At 35.2% G+C, this 12556-nt stretch overlaps 1 protein-coding gene across 1 annotated transcript in view; it reads right to left on the bottom strand.

The window, feature by feature from the left end:
- Nucleotides 1-12556, bottom strand: part of GRID2 (glutamate ionotropic receptor delta type subunit 2) — a 1225688-nt gene that overhangs the window by 359045 nt on the left and 854087 nt on the right. Inside the window, exon 11 of the mRNA XM_006084662.3 lies at nucleotides 6378-6479. Within this exon, the coding sequence (XP_006084724.1) occupies nucleotides 6378-6479 (102 nt within the window). The remainder of the gene's footprint in view (nucleotides 1-6377; nucleotides 6480-12556) is intronic.

Genomic DNA, 12556 nt, shown 5'->3' with positions numbered 1-12556 from the left:
TCACTGTCTCCAGCTTTAATAAACATACTCTCAGTCACCTGGACTCATATTGTGAAATCTTTCTTGCATGAAGTCAAGAATCCACTCACTACCAGCTGGTCCTAGGCAAATCCTCTCAGGGCCAGGTCCCTTTCCAGCAACAACTGTGAATGGGTGAAGTTATTTTCTAATATCAACTATGTCAAGAGACTTAATAATTGAATGATCCTTTGCCATCTCTCTTGGAAATTTGAACTTAGTGGATGGAAATCAAAGAATGAAAAATCCTAAGAGTACTTAACCAGGCATAGTCTTGTATCTATCTTGTTCTTATTTTTATAATCACATGTAGATTTATTTCTTTCCTCCTTCCCCACCCCTTTTTTTCCTTCTTTTTCTCTCTCCCCACCCCCCTTCAGGTTATCAAAACATTTTAATTTTGTTTATTGACCTGATTCTATGTACCAGGCATTGTGAGACTTTGTATTTTATTAGTACTTATAGTTTAGATGGGGAGTCTAACAATAATACAATCTATATTTATAAAAGTTTTATAAAAGCCTAAGCAACCGGTCGACCCATTGACCAGTCACTATGATGTGCACTGACCACCAGGGGGCAGACACTCAACGCAGGAGCTACCCCCTGGTGGTCAATGTGCTTCCACAGCGGGAGTGCCGCTCAGCTGACTGATGGGCGCCTGACTGATGGGCGCCAGATGCCGGGTTCACAGCTGGCAAGCACAGCTGCAGCGGTGCCTGCAGCAGAGCAGTAGCTAGTCTACTGAGTGGTGGCAGCAGGTGCAGCACAGCAATGGATGAGAGGGAGCAGTGCGGGACCGGGCCTGGGCTCAGGCTCCTCCCCAGTGGCCTACCACTTGGCACACTACTACATCCCTCGGGGTGGTTGGATTGCTGGTTTCAGCCGATCCCTGAAGACCACACCGAGGGACCCCACCCCCGGTGCATGAATCCATGCACCGGGCCTCTAGTTGTTATATAAAAAGGAGAGTTACAGAGAAATTTTAATAAATTATAAGAAATTAAATTAAACTGTCCTGTAAACCTATGAAGATCACAAAAAGACTGTAGTATCTCCTCTCTCTCTTTCTCTCTCTCTCTCTCTCTCTTTCAACTTTATCATTCTTTCCCAGCCTTTCCAAAATGTATTTAATTCGGAGGCCTTCACACACAGGTTCTATTTTCAGATAGAGAACTGGAATAGTTTTGATAAAATGGTTTATGTGGAATGCCTTGAAAGCAGGAATTATATCTTATTTATCTTTGCCTTTCTGAGATTTAGCACAATGCTTAGCTTACAATATATGCTCAATAAATAGTTAATAAATCCAGGCTAATAGTTTAGGGTGTACTATAGAATACTGTTCTACCTTTCTATGATCTTATATAACATGTACATTGTCACAAGGAAATAAGATCTGCTAAAAAAAATTCCAAGAAGACTAATAAGCAAGAAATATTTTAGAAAAAGGAAATTACTTTTAAAGGAACTCAGTAGGCATCTTCCTGCTACACCTTTCCTGTGGTGAGTTGCTTGAGGAAACTTATCTTTCTCTCAACACATAGTTTGCACGTTGCTTTATGTTGAATTAGTTTAAAATAAGCTGCTTTTGTGTACTTTCTACTTTTATCTTTCTATGACTCTAGTGACAATTTCAGTTTAGAAAGTAATCTTTTCATTGCTATTACTCTCCTTTTTTTAAAAAAAATTGCTTTCATTTCCTACTGTTATTTCTTTTCTTCTGGATTTATTCTTTTAAGTAGCCTGTCTTTTTATGATGGCTTCTTGCCCAGTTTTATTGAATTTAACTTTCCAGGAATATCCATTAACTTAATTAATTTTGTGAAAATACCATCCATACATTATTTAATCTAAAATGTTTTCAATTGTAAGATGCACAATCATTTTATCTACCACTAATAAAAACAAACAAAATACTGCCAACTATAATAGCAAGGAGACTTCAACTGAAAGGTGCATCCTGATTTCAGGAATATTAAAATATGAAAAACTGTATGTTTTGAATTTATAAAATACAAAACAATTACCACCACAGTTTTACCATAAATTTCCAATTACAGTGTATATATATTTATACAAAATTACTTTTATGATACTTTTAGGCAAAGTGATACTGTGCTGTATATTTAACGTACAACAATGACTGCATGTTTTCAAAAATATTCTGAGAGCTTTAAAAGATGTCCTGCTAGAATGGACTCCCAAAAATCAGAACTTTGTCTATTTTGTTGTACCCCAAGTACCTACATGGAGATACAATAAATATTTTTTATGTGAATTTGTGAGTGAATTCATGTTGTATTAGAGATGCCATGTATCTGTTTGAAGCAAAATCCAATGAAACAAATAGGAATTATTAATTACTGAGCTCTCTATATGCCAGCTTATGTTTTTCAGATATCTTGTACTTCTCACAGTATAGCTTCTCAAGCCTGCCTTTGTTTTCTCTTTTTGCCAACTTCTTTCCATTTTGTAAGTATTAAATTATTAGGAAGATGTTTATAATTCAGTGATGTTTCCAATAATGTTTTGTGAATTGCCATGAAAAAAATTCAGTGCTATAATTAATCATTTATGGCTACCCATACATGTACACTTAGAAAGTTAAAAGGGAAAAAAAATCTTAAAAACTGCCTTGTAGTAATACACTTAGTCCACCTGGCAACAAACAAGTAGAAATCAGTAGGCCAAATATGGAAACAAATAATTTAACAGTGAGACCAAATTTGTAGGGTCTGATTTTATTCTCTTTCTTGCTTTTCCTCCATTTCTAAGACATCTCTGTGGCTTTGGTGATGGTTGATTAAAAATTTATTCTTATGTGACAGATGCCATTTAGAAAAATCTTCCTAAGTTACCAATCCAATAACATTTGCAATCTCAATAGTTATATCATATTTAACTTAAGCCTAATACAAAGTCATTCTGATGTCAAAGGCAGAATATCACAGTAGCTAAGGACATAGCCTCTGGAACTAGGATCTCTGCACTTGAACTTTATCTGGCTCTTGTTAGTTATATGGACGTGGAAATTTAGTTTATTCTTTTGTGCCCTATTGTCACCCTTCTCATGTAATTTGTATACCTCTTATATATTTTGTGTAAGGATTAAATTAGTCAGCACATGAAAATCCTTAACAGGTCAGGTCAAATACTAGATGCTGGTGTTGGTTTCTCTGTTTTTCCCTCCAGATTGAGTGTGTTCTTCACTGTCCTACTCTGTGACCTGGGAGGCTGACCTTCATGGTCTTCATTACTTGGACCCTCTTGTCCTTTGATTTACAGTTGGATTTGCAACTGCAGACAATGAAAGGAGATGAAAAGACAGGAGGAGTGACATTGGGATGACCCCTCCCCCACTTTCCGACTGCCTGATTGTGGTTTTGGCATTGATTATCTTTCTCTATCCCCTTTCTATACCAAAGGTCGCAGCTATGATGGTGGTCTATTTCCTATGGTCTAGCTACTGCCAGGTGTGTTACTACTGCTCCCCATCAGACACCAGGCTTGTCAAGGCTTGCTGTGTATCTAGCGCCTGGCGCTTCAACATCCCTTGCTGATTTTCTTTACCGTCTTTACATTCTCTGTTAATAATCCCTTTACTCAACTATCCTCAATCAACCCTCTGAGTATACCATTTATTTGTTCCTGGGATCATAACCAATATAGTGCTGAATTATTTAGTTTAAGATAAATATTAGATTATTTCCTTCAAGTCAATGAAGTATCATTAACAGTGATAACATTAGCAGTTTCAAATCTTAGGTAAGGAAAATTGATTTTATTAACCTGTGTCATAGGTAGCATAAATTTCCCAAGAATTAAAGCGGGCGTGTGTGTGTGTGTGTGTGTGTGTGTGTGTGTGTGTGTGTAACTGGGACTAGACTGCAGCCAGAACAAAATAAAGGCTGATAGACCTTTCCTCAGAGGTTTTACACAGGGTCCTTCTCATCTGTTTCTCCCTTCTCAAGCGTTGGAATCCATGGGGGTGCTGTTTGAGTGGCCAAATCAAGTCAAATATAGAACAAATCTGAGTTTCCAAATGGAGTGGGCACATTGGAGTTGCTGGTGGGTTGAGGAAAGAGTGATCCTCAGTGTTGGGTGGAAGAAGCTCACAAGACCATATAACTAAGAGCTAGACCTGAAAGATGCTTGTAGGAATAATTAAGAAGGTCATGGCTAATTTCCATTCAAGTAGGAATTACAGGAAGAACCAGGAAGCCTGAAAAAGTATTAAGTACAGTGTCTGTATACTGTGGGAATGTAATAAGTGTAACAACCTTTTACTCAGTTGGGCACCTAATTGATAAATCTATATTGCATCGCAGAGGACTTGGAGGAAACAGATTGTTTCTATACTTCCATCCACAGACCGTATTCTGGATCTGTGCATGGCTGAGCTTGAAGGAAACAGCGACCATTATGAGTCATAAAGGTGAGACTAGGGCATAGAGGCATTAACACTGTATGAAGCAACACCATTTCTTGTATAAAACAGCAATGGTTTTGTTCAGCCTGGAAAGGAATTTAAAATAATTGGCTTTCCCTATATAACTCACTTTCATCTTATTCAGAGTTAAGCATTTCCAACTCTGAAGTCAAGTAAAATACTATAAATATGTCAATTCTCACACTTATCACAATAGGAGTACAGAGATTATAATATAATGTTAAGAAGAGGTTACGAGATCTGAAGTCAGACTTCCTGGATTTGAATCCCAACTCTCTGCTACTTACTCTCCCTGTAATCTTCCACATTTTTTTCAACCTCTGCATGTCTCATTTTCCTCTACCACATTCTTACGATCAGAATACTATCTATTTATTGGAAATACTGTGAGAACTGAATAAGTTTATACATGCAAACAAATTAGTAGAATATGTATCACGTAGTAAACATTTAATACATCTTAGCTTTTTTGTTATATGTGTCTCTCCACAACCAGATTATATACCTACCTTGAGGTATGAATATACTTATAAGATGAATAATACAATAGGTATTATTGATTACCAAGTCTACCATATGGTAAATACTAAATATTTTCTTAATGACTAAATAAGGTTAATTTGCCTTAAAATATGAATCTCAAAGACAAAAGCAAAGCATATATATTGTCTTTTATTTCAGTTGTCAGTTGGATTTTCTTGTTAATCACTAGAGAACAGACTGTTAATAGTTTACTGCACTTTAAATTTCTGTGTGTTTTTTCCCAGTATTAACACATCAATGCAAATGCATATCTATACCCTTGGGTACATATAGCAGCACCTTCACACTTAAGTCTTGATTTTGTTTGTTCATTGTTTAATTATTTGCCAAAAAGTGAAAATCATATTAAAACAATAACCAGTAATAAGTTGTAGGCATCAATAAGGAGGGGTGGTAAACTACTCATTTATGTCCTTTTATAGCGAATATTACAGATTTTTTTAATACCATGAATTTATAGTGAGTCTACTTAATTTGTACTACACAATGCACAAAGGGCAGCCAATGCTATTATAAACTTTGATAATCATCCAATTAGCATCAACATATAAAAAAGACAGTTTCATTCTCCTGTTTACTAATTCTGCAATTGTTTTAGTCTTCATGCTTTATGGCATTTACACAGTACCTATTTGAGAATTTTACTGTTTAAGAATAATTCTCTTACTGTCTTATTTTATGGTTATTATGGGAGAAAATAATTTATAAATTAATAAAATGTACTATTTATTGGTTTTTCTAACAAGTGAATGGAATTACAGTAGAGGTTTCATAAGTATAACCCGTTTAATATTCACAGAATCACTAGATAAGAGCTAAAAGACAAAATAATATTTATTTCATTCATTAGTTTACCCAGTAATTAGCACTGAACTTGAATACAGTTGATAATCAATAAATATTTATTAAACAATTGGATGACCTTTCCTTTGAAGTAGATCCTAACTGGAAAAGTGTTGACTAAAGTTTCAGTATTACTGAATGTACAACTTTGATCAAATCAACCTTTGGCACAATTAGCTACATTTTTGCATACTCTAGGGTTTCAGTGAGAGAATGCCTGAGGGATACCTTCACTTTATCATGTGTAAGAAACTGTAGAAGGAGGGAATTCAAGCCTAAAATGTTTATGAAAGTTACTGACAAAAAGTAGTGCAATTAAAAGAAGAGCCTGCAAAAACCTGATTCTGATCCACACAAATTGAAGGCTAGAAAACATAACCATTGAAAATATTTTAGAAAGAGCAGAGCCAGTATTTGCTGAAGCTCTTTTAGGATTCTGACATCAGTTAATAACACATAAAGAAATGAGGAATAAATTAACCTCTAGAAGCCAAAACCACAAGGCTCAGGCCAGACTTACCAGCACGGTCACCACACGGAGGACCACGCCGCGCATGTTATTCTCCAGTTTCTTGTCAGTCAGCGACCCGTTCAGCCCCGTGACAGGATTCCAGCACCCAAGCTGGAAGATAAAATAGCTTGGTCACTTTTCCGCCTGAAGAACAATCCAATCACCTTGTATAGACCCTCCAGAGAACTTTGTGATAGATCTTGGAATAACTGATACAGGAAGGGTCCTCTGCAGGTTTTCTTTTTTTACTAGCAAATGAGCAATCAAAAATACAATTTCCTGCTTTTACATATCATCACATGGCATACGACAGGACCAGACGTGCTTTAGGAGACTTGTGGAAGATATCTGACTTCATGAGAAGTTATAAACACACCAATACCAGTCCTAGTAATACACTAATTGGAAAAATAATAGCGCATGTAATTCTAGCATAATGTCAGTTCTAATAGAGCAATTACTGCACAAGTTAGATTTTTTACAGTTTCAATGGTTTTAATTACATCTTACACTGCTTTTATTGGGGGGAAAAACAAGAAGATTTTTAATGTGGTTAAAAGGATTACTGCTTTTATTTGAGGAAAAGTCATGTATATGGCTTTGTCGATTTCAAATATTCACAGTACATAAAACAATATAATTTGCTTTTTTTTTTTGTCAGTGCTATCAATTTACTGGGTAATTTTGGCAGTAGCCTTCCCCCTTAGTCTTGCCATGATTCACTGCTCTTTACTCTCCAAAATACTAGTTTAATTTTACATCTTCATGTAGTTCTTATCTCTTGTAATATCAAACTCTGAGGACTACCAGCTTTGAAATTACTACCTATAAATCACAACAGGATAAAAATGGATGACTCTCAATTCAGAAATAAGAAGAAAAGAGAGATGTGGTGACTTGAATGAGCAGATAACTGCTCAAGAAGCAAAGCTGCAAAGAGAACGTTGTAATGTATATCTTGGGGAGAAATGTCATGCCATCAATCCTGATGCCAGATCCATGAGCTTTCACATTTGGATGCTTTAAAAATGTGACCAACCTTCAGTCATATTCAGAGACGTTTGGATTAACTGAATGGTTTGTAGGGGCACATGGTGATTTGTGCTGCTTCCTTTTAAAGACTCTGATTTATTTCCTTGTATTGCATTTTATTTGTGGTTTCCAAAGTCATCCATACACCGGCAACTATTCCTAACAAATAAATGCTTTAGGTGCTTTCCATTAAAACTCTAGTTTCTCTTTGAGCTCCCCAAAAGGAGTTGAATTAAGAAAACTAAAGTGTATATAATACAGGGAGGGGCAAAAGCAGATTAACAGTTGTTCATATGGGAAATAATACAATAATTAATAAATAATAATACAAGAATAAACTCTGTGTTTCGCATATTCACAACTGTAAACCTACTTTTGCTCCACCTTGTATATCTTAAGAGAAAGGGATGCCACAATATAAACAAAAAGTCAGCATTTTTCTTATTAAAATAATTTGGAAAATGCTGCTGATTTGTTGGTTCCAACTGTAAAAGCACATTAAATTCATACAATGATATGTCATTCTTTATTACACAAAATGTCTAATTAGAACAGATCCAATTAGCAAATCCAAATGTGTTGAAAGTCTAATTATCAGAGATATTGTAGTCCTCTTGCCAATGTTAAAAACTTATGAAATTTCTTTTGAGCTTTTGTTCTCTTCTGAGGTCAACCAAATTCTATCCTCAATTATATTCCTTGATATGTACTTTTTCTAATTACGTTTTTAAGATTTCATTTTCCTAGACCAAATAGTATTCATGAAAAATGTGATCTACAATATTAAGAGAGGAGCTAAATTTCTAATGTGCTATCTGTTAGGTTGCCAAAGGAGGAACGCACAAGGCCAGAGTGGTGAGGGATTACAAATTTATTCCATCATCCGCACACCAGGTGGCTGAGCCTGGTTGGCTCCAGCACCCAGTGAGGAGAGTCAGTGGCTTTTAAAGGACTTTTGGCAGGATTTTTATGGGCAGAGACTTCTTTATGCATACCCGGAGGGGAGAGAATGAAATGTGGTCACTGCAAGTGAAAAGTGGTCTTCAGCAAAGGGAATGTCCATAGTGAAATGACCTGAAAAGCCAGTTCCCAGGGGAAGGGTATCAACTCAATTGCTCTATCAAACCTAACACTATCCATTTTATAATTATAGTACTTAATTCTAAGTTGAATGGATAGCTTTTACTACCTCATCTTGTTCAGAGATAAATATGTCTAAGCTGCCAAAGTAAACAGAGAAATTCATATTTTTTCTCCCTTTGAGTTTTTGGTTTTTTTTTTAGAGTTTCGTAAACGTATTGTCAATTTGCCCAAATAAATGACATATATTAGAGCCAAACTTGACCACAGTATTCTGGTGTACTGACTAGTCAAAATATTTACCACTGGAATAAATAAAACTTGCTGAACAGTTTGTTTCAGTGGTGCTCTGGACAAACATTTTAAAATGTATAATTTCAAGCTTCTTAATTCTGTCCTCCCTTCAACATAACTAAATACAGCCAATGGTTTAAAAATTCTAAAATATTCTAGCATTGGGGGGTTTGAGCTAATAATAAAAACGTAATTGAAGTAGGTAAAGTAGGTAGATATATCTTGTCTTCAGACCTAGGCAATGACTTAAGCATTATTTGTACCATATATGATGTTTCTTCCCTCTCTTTTTATTTTATTCCCATTGATTCTTCCAGTGGCCATGTCTTGTCCAACCACACCCATCCCTTTGGACTTTTGGAGAACAGTTTTCTTTTTCAATCCTAGAAAAGTGTTCCAAACGATCCAATATTTTCATGACTCTGACTTTAGCAATTGCTAATGATAGTGTATGTGACCTAAGCCAATTGAAGTCCTTCCTTAAAGTTTTACTTTTAATAACAAGTGTGTGCATGGTGGTCAAGTAAATAAATTGATATAAGTACTTATGTACTTTAATTTTTTGCCAGATTCTCCCACATTTATTATAAGACATAATTTTCTCCTCTGCTTGATGAAGGTTTATCACCTTTCTATTTTCTTTTTTTCCCTTTCTTCCATCTTTCCTTCCATTCATCTATTTCTTGTTTTCTTTATTGTTCTCTATCAGACTCACACGTGTTTTGATTATATCACTTGTAAAGTTATTCCTGCTCTAAGTAACAACAGTCTGTATTTTAAGTTTGGTGATTCATTTTACTTAACTCAGTTCTTCATATGCACAGACTCCAATACTTAATGTTAGCAGAATGTTAGCTGTGGACAGCAAGAACTAGGATTTTCAGAGACTAAATTTTGAGGTATAGAAAGTTTAAGATACAAATTATCTGGAAAACTAGAAATAAAATATATCCACTCATTGGATATCAACAATGGGCATAACAAAAATTATTAAGAAAGTAAAGTAATATTTATTTCCTATATAGAACAATTATTTTTACAGTTTTTGTGACACTTTCTATATGCCAGCCATGGTACTAAACTCTTCATACAAGATTTCATTTAAGCCGAAACCGGTTTGGCTCAGTGGATAGAGCGTCGGCCTTTGGACTGAAAGGTCCCAGGTTCGATTCCGGTCAAGGGCATGTACCTTGGTTGCGGGCACATCCCCAGTAGGAGGTGTGCAGGAGGCAGCTGATCGATGTTTCTCTCTCATCGATGTTTCTAACTCTCTATCTCTCTCCCTTCCTCTCTGTAAAAAATTAATAAAATATATTTTTAAAAAAAGATTTCATTTAAGCCTCAAAATAAGTTTATGAGAAGGTCCTGTTATCATTATTACATTATAAGCAAAAACTAAGTACCCTACTAAGGTCACATATCTGCTAAGAGAGAAAACTAAGATTTAAACTAGTGCTTTTAAAGTTCAGACTCAGGGTTTTAATTGTGGTGCTGTTTTGTAGTTTAAAAATTCTTTTCGTCAATATGATCTATTTAAGGTAGGCAGAGAAGATATTATTCCTATTTTATTGTCAAGGAAACAGACTCAGAACTGTTAAATGGCTGGCTCAATATAATAGCTAATGATTTCACATTTTGGTAATACAATTTAAAAGGCAAAATCATCATTATTTTTATAAAACTTATTATGACATATACACAGCGCATAGAGCTTTGCTGATACTAGTTTACTTCTCAGAACCACCCTATGAGAAAGGTATCATTACTATTTTACTGAAAGGGCAGCTAGGTATCAAGAGATTCTGCTCTTTCCACTGGGATATATTTTTTAAGAGGCATTTAATAAAATAAGGAAAGTAGTAGAAAAATGAAGTGGACAAGATATTCTGAAAAATATTTCTGGAAATCTCTACTTTGTGTGATCAAATTTGTAAATATAAGCATGGTACATTGTTTATTTACTCTAAGGCCTGACAGTGCTTCTCAAAATGTATACCAAAGGCCAAAGATGAAGTAAACATCAGCAACACACGAGGAAATGTTGATTATCCACACCTTTTTGAAAGATTTCTCAAGTTTTAAGATTCTTTAATTTCTGTTCATATCCATTCACCTCCCAGAGGTTCACTTCAAGCTGTTCTGTTTGATTGTAATAACCCTTCCTCCAATCATAGGCAATAAAAATGAGTTCACATAGATCCAAATTGAATTTGTATCCACAATGGGTCATATTCTTTGCAGCATAGCAAGATTGACAGGCATAGCGTTTGATTAAAATTAGAATTTCACTTAGTTTCAAATGAGAGGATTATCTAACAACTTTTCTGTTTTCACTGTTTGAAATTTCATTAACTTGGCTTCCCTGGCTATGTGGAGAAGGTTGTTTTTGTCTGGTTGTGCTTTTGCTTTTCTTTCTGTCTTTTATTGTTTTAAACAATGAAGCCAAAGACTAGTAAAGAAAATGCACACAAAATCTCCCAATACTATTATTCAGTTGAGCTCTTTCTAAGTAAATAATAATAGAGTGGCCCCTGCAGCGCATGATATTTCCAGAAAGTCATACGGCTGATGGCAAAACTAGATTCACTATCTTCTATGGTCTGACAATCCAGAGGAAATTTAAAAGGGATGCACAACTTAAAAAAAAATAAATTTCCATTCAATTACAGTATATTGATTTCCTATAGTATGTTCTGGTTATTGCCTAAAGTCATCTTCAAAGCTTAAAAATGCTTAATGCTTTAATTATCTCCTTCATTGGAGCTTTAGCAATAATAATCTTGTAGCTTTCTGTTAAAATCAATGTAATATCTTGTGTTCAACAAACTGATTGATGTATTTGCAAGAGAATAGTAGTATGCTCTTAACATTACATGTTATGTCATTAGTAAATGCTCAAGTTTTAGATGTTTACTCTTGTTCCTCCGATGTTTTCACTTTTCATTTGTCCATGGGCTTTAAAAGATGATATCTGACTTACATCCTTATTTTTCAGCCAGTGTTACAACGTCAAAAAGAACTGAACTGTTCAACTTTAATTTTACGCTCAATAGCCTGTTGGCTTTAATAACAGGAGTCAAGAGAGCTCTTAATTGGGTGCCAAATGGAATTCCCTACATTTATTAGCTTGTATTCATATGGAACAAACGAAGCCTAACCATAGCACCAAATCTCCAGCTGCAGGACACAAGTATCCACTGTCTGAGGGCGGTGTGTTCCCAGCGACTACATTTCCTTTATTCGCTTTCTCAGCCTTCAAAGGAAAAGAAGGAGCAACAAAGGCAGAGGCAATGCAGCTGAGAGCCAACTATTTAGAAATGCACAGCTTTTATTTGGTAGATATTACCTCTGTAATGGATTTTAAGTATAAAAAAATACATATGGCAGGTTGAATACAATTTATAGAGTTAAATTGGAATGGTGTCCTCTTGGACATGTATAGGAGTGTAGTGTGACAGGAATCCCTCTAATAATAATGTTCTGTATGGAATTTCCACCTGCAAAATCAGTTCACTTTGTCAGACTTGCTCCCTAGGGGGTGATTATTCCTACGGTTTGGTCATTACCATGAAGTAATGGCTGTTCTTTAGATTATGTGCAATAGCATTAGCACTAGAGTTTTCTTCAGGATAAAATGTCTTTGAAAGTCAGGGAAAAAAATCCCCTGATTCAACCATTTATATTTCCCTGTACTACTGCTGAAAAAAACAAACAACCCTTCTGTTGTATGTAATAATGTACAAGATGAACTTAAGTGATTTCCACAAATAAAGAATATAAAC

Source organism: Myotis lucifugus, unplaced genomic scaffold, assembly GCF_000147115.1.
Source record: "Myotis lucifugus unplaced genomic scaffold, Myoluc2.0 scaffold_12, whole genome shotgun sequence".
Classification (NCBI taxonomy): Eukaryota; Metazoa; Chordata; class Mammalia; order Chiroptera; family Vespertilionidae; genus Myotis; species Myotis lucifugus.
This window is presented reverse-complemented; position numbering and strand designations above follow the sequence as displayed.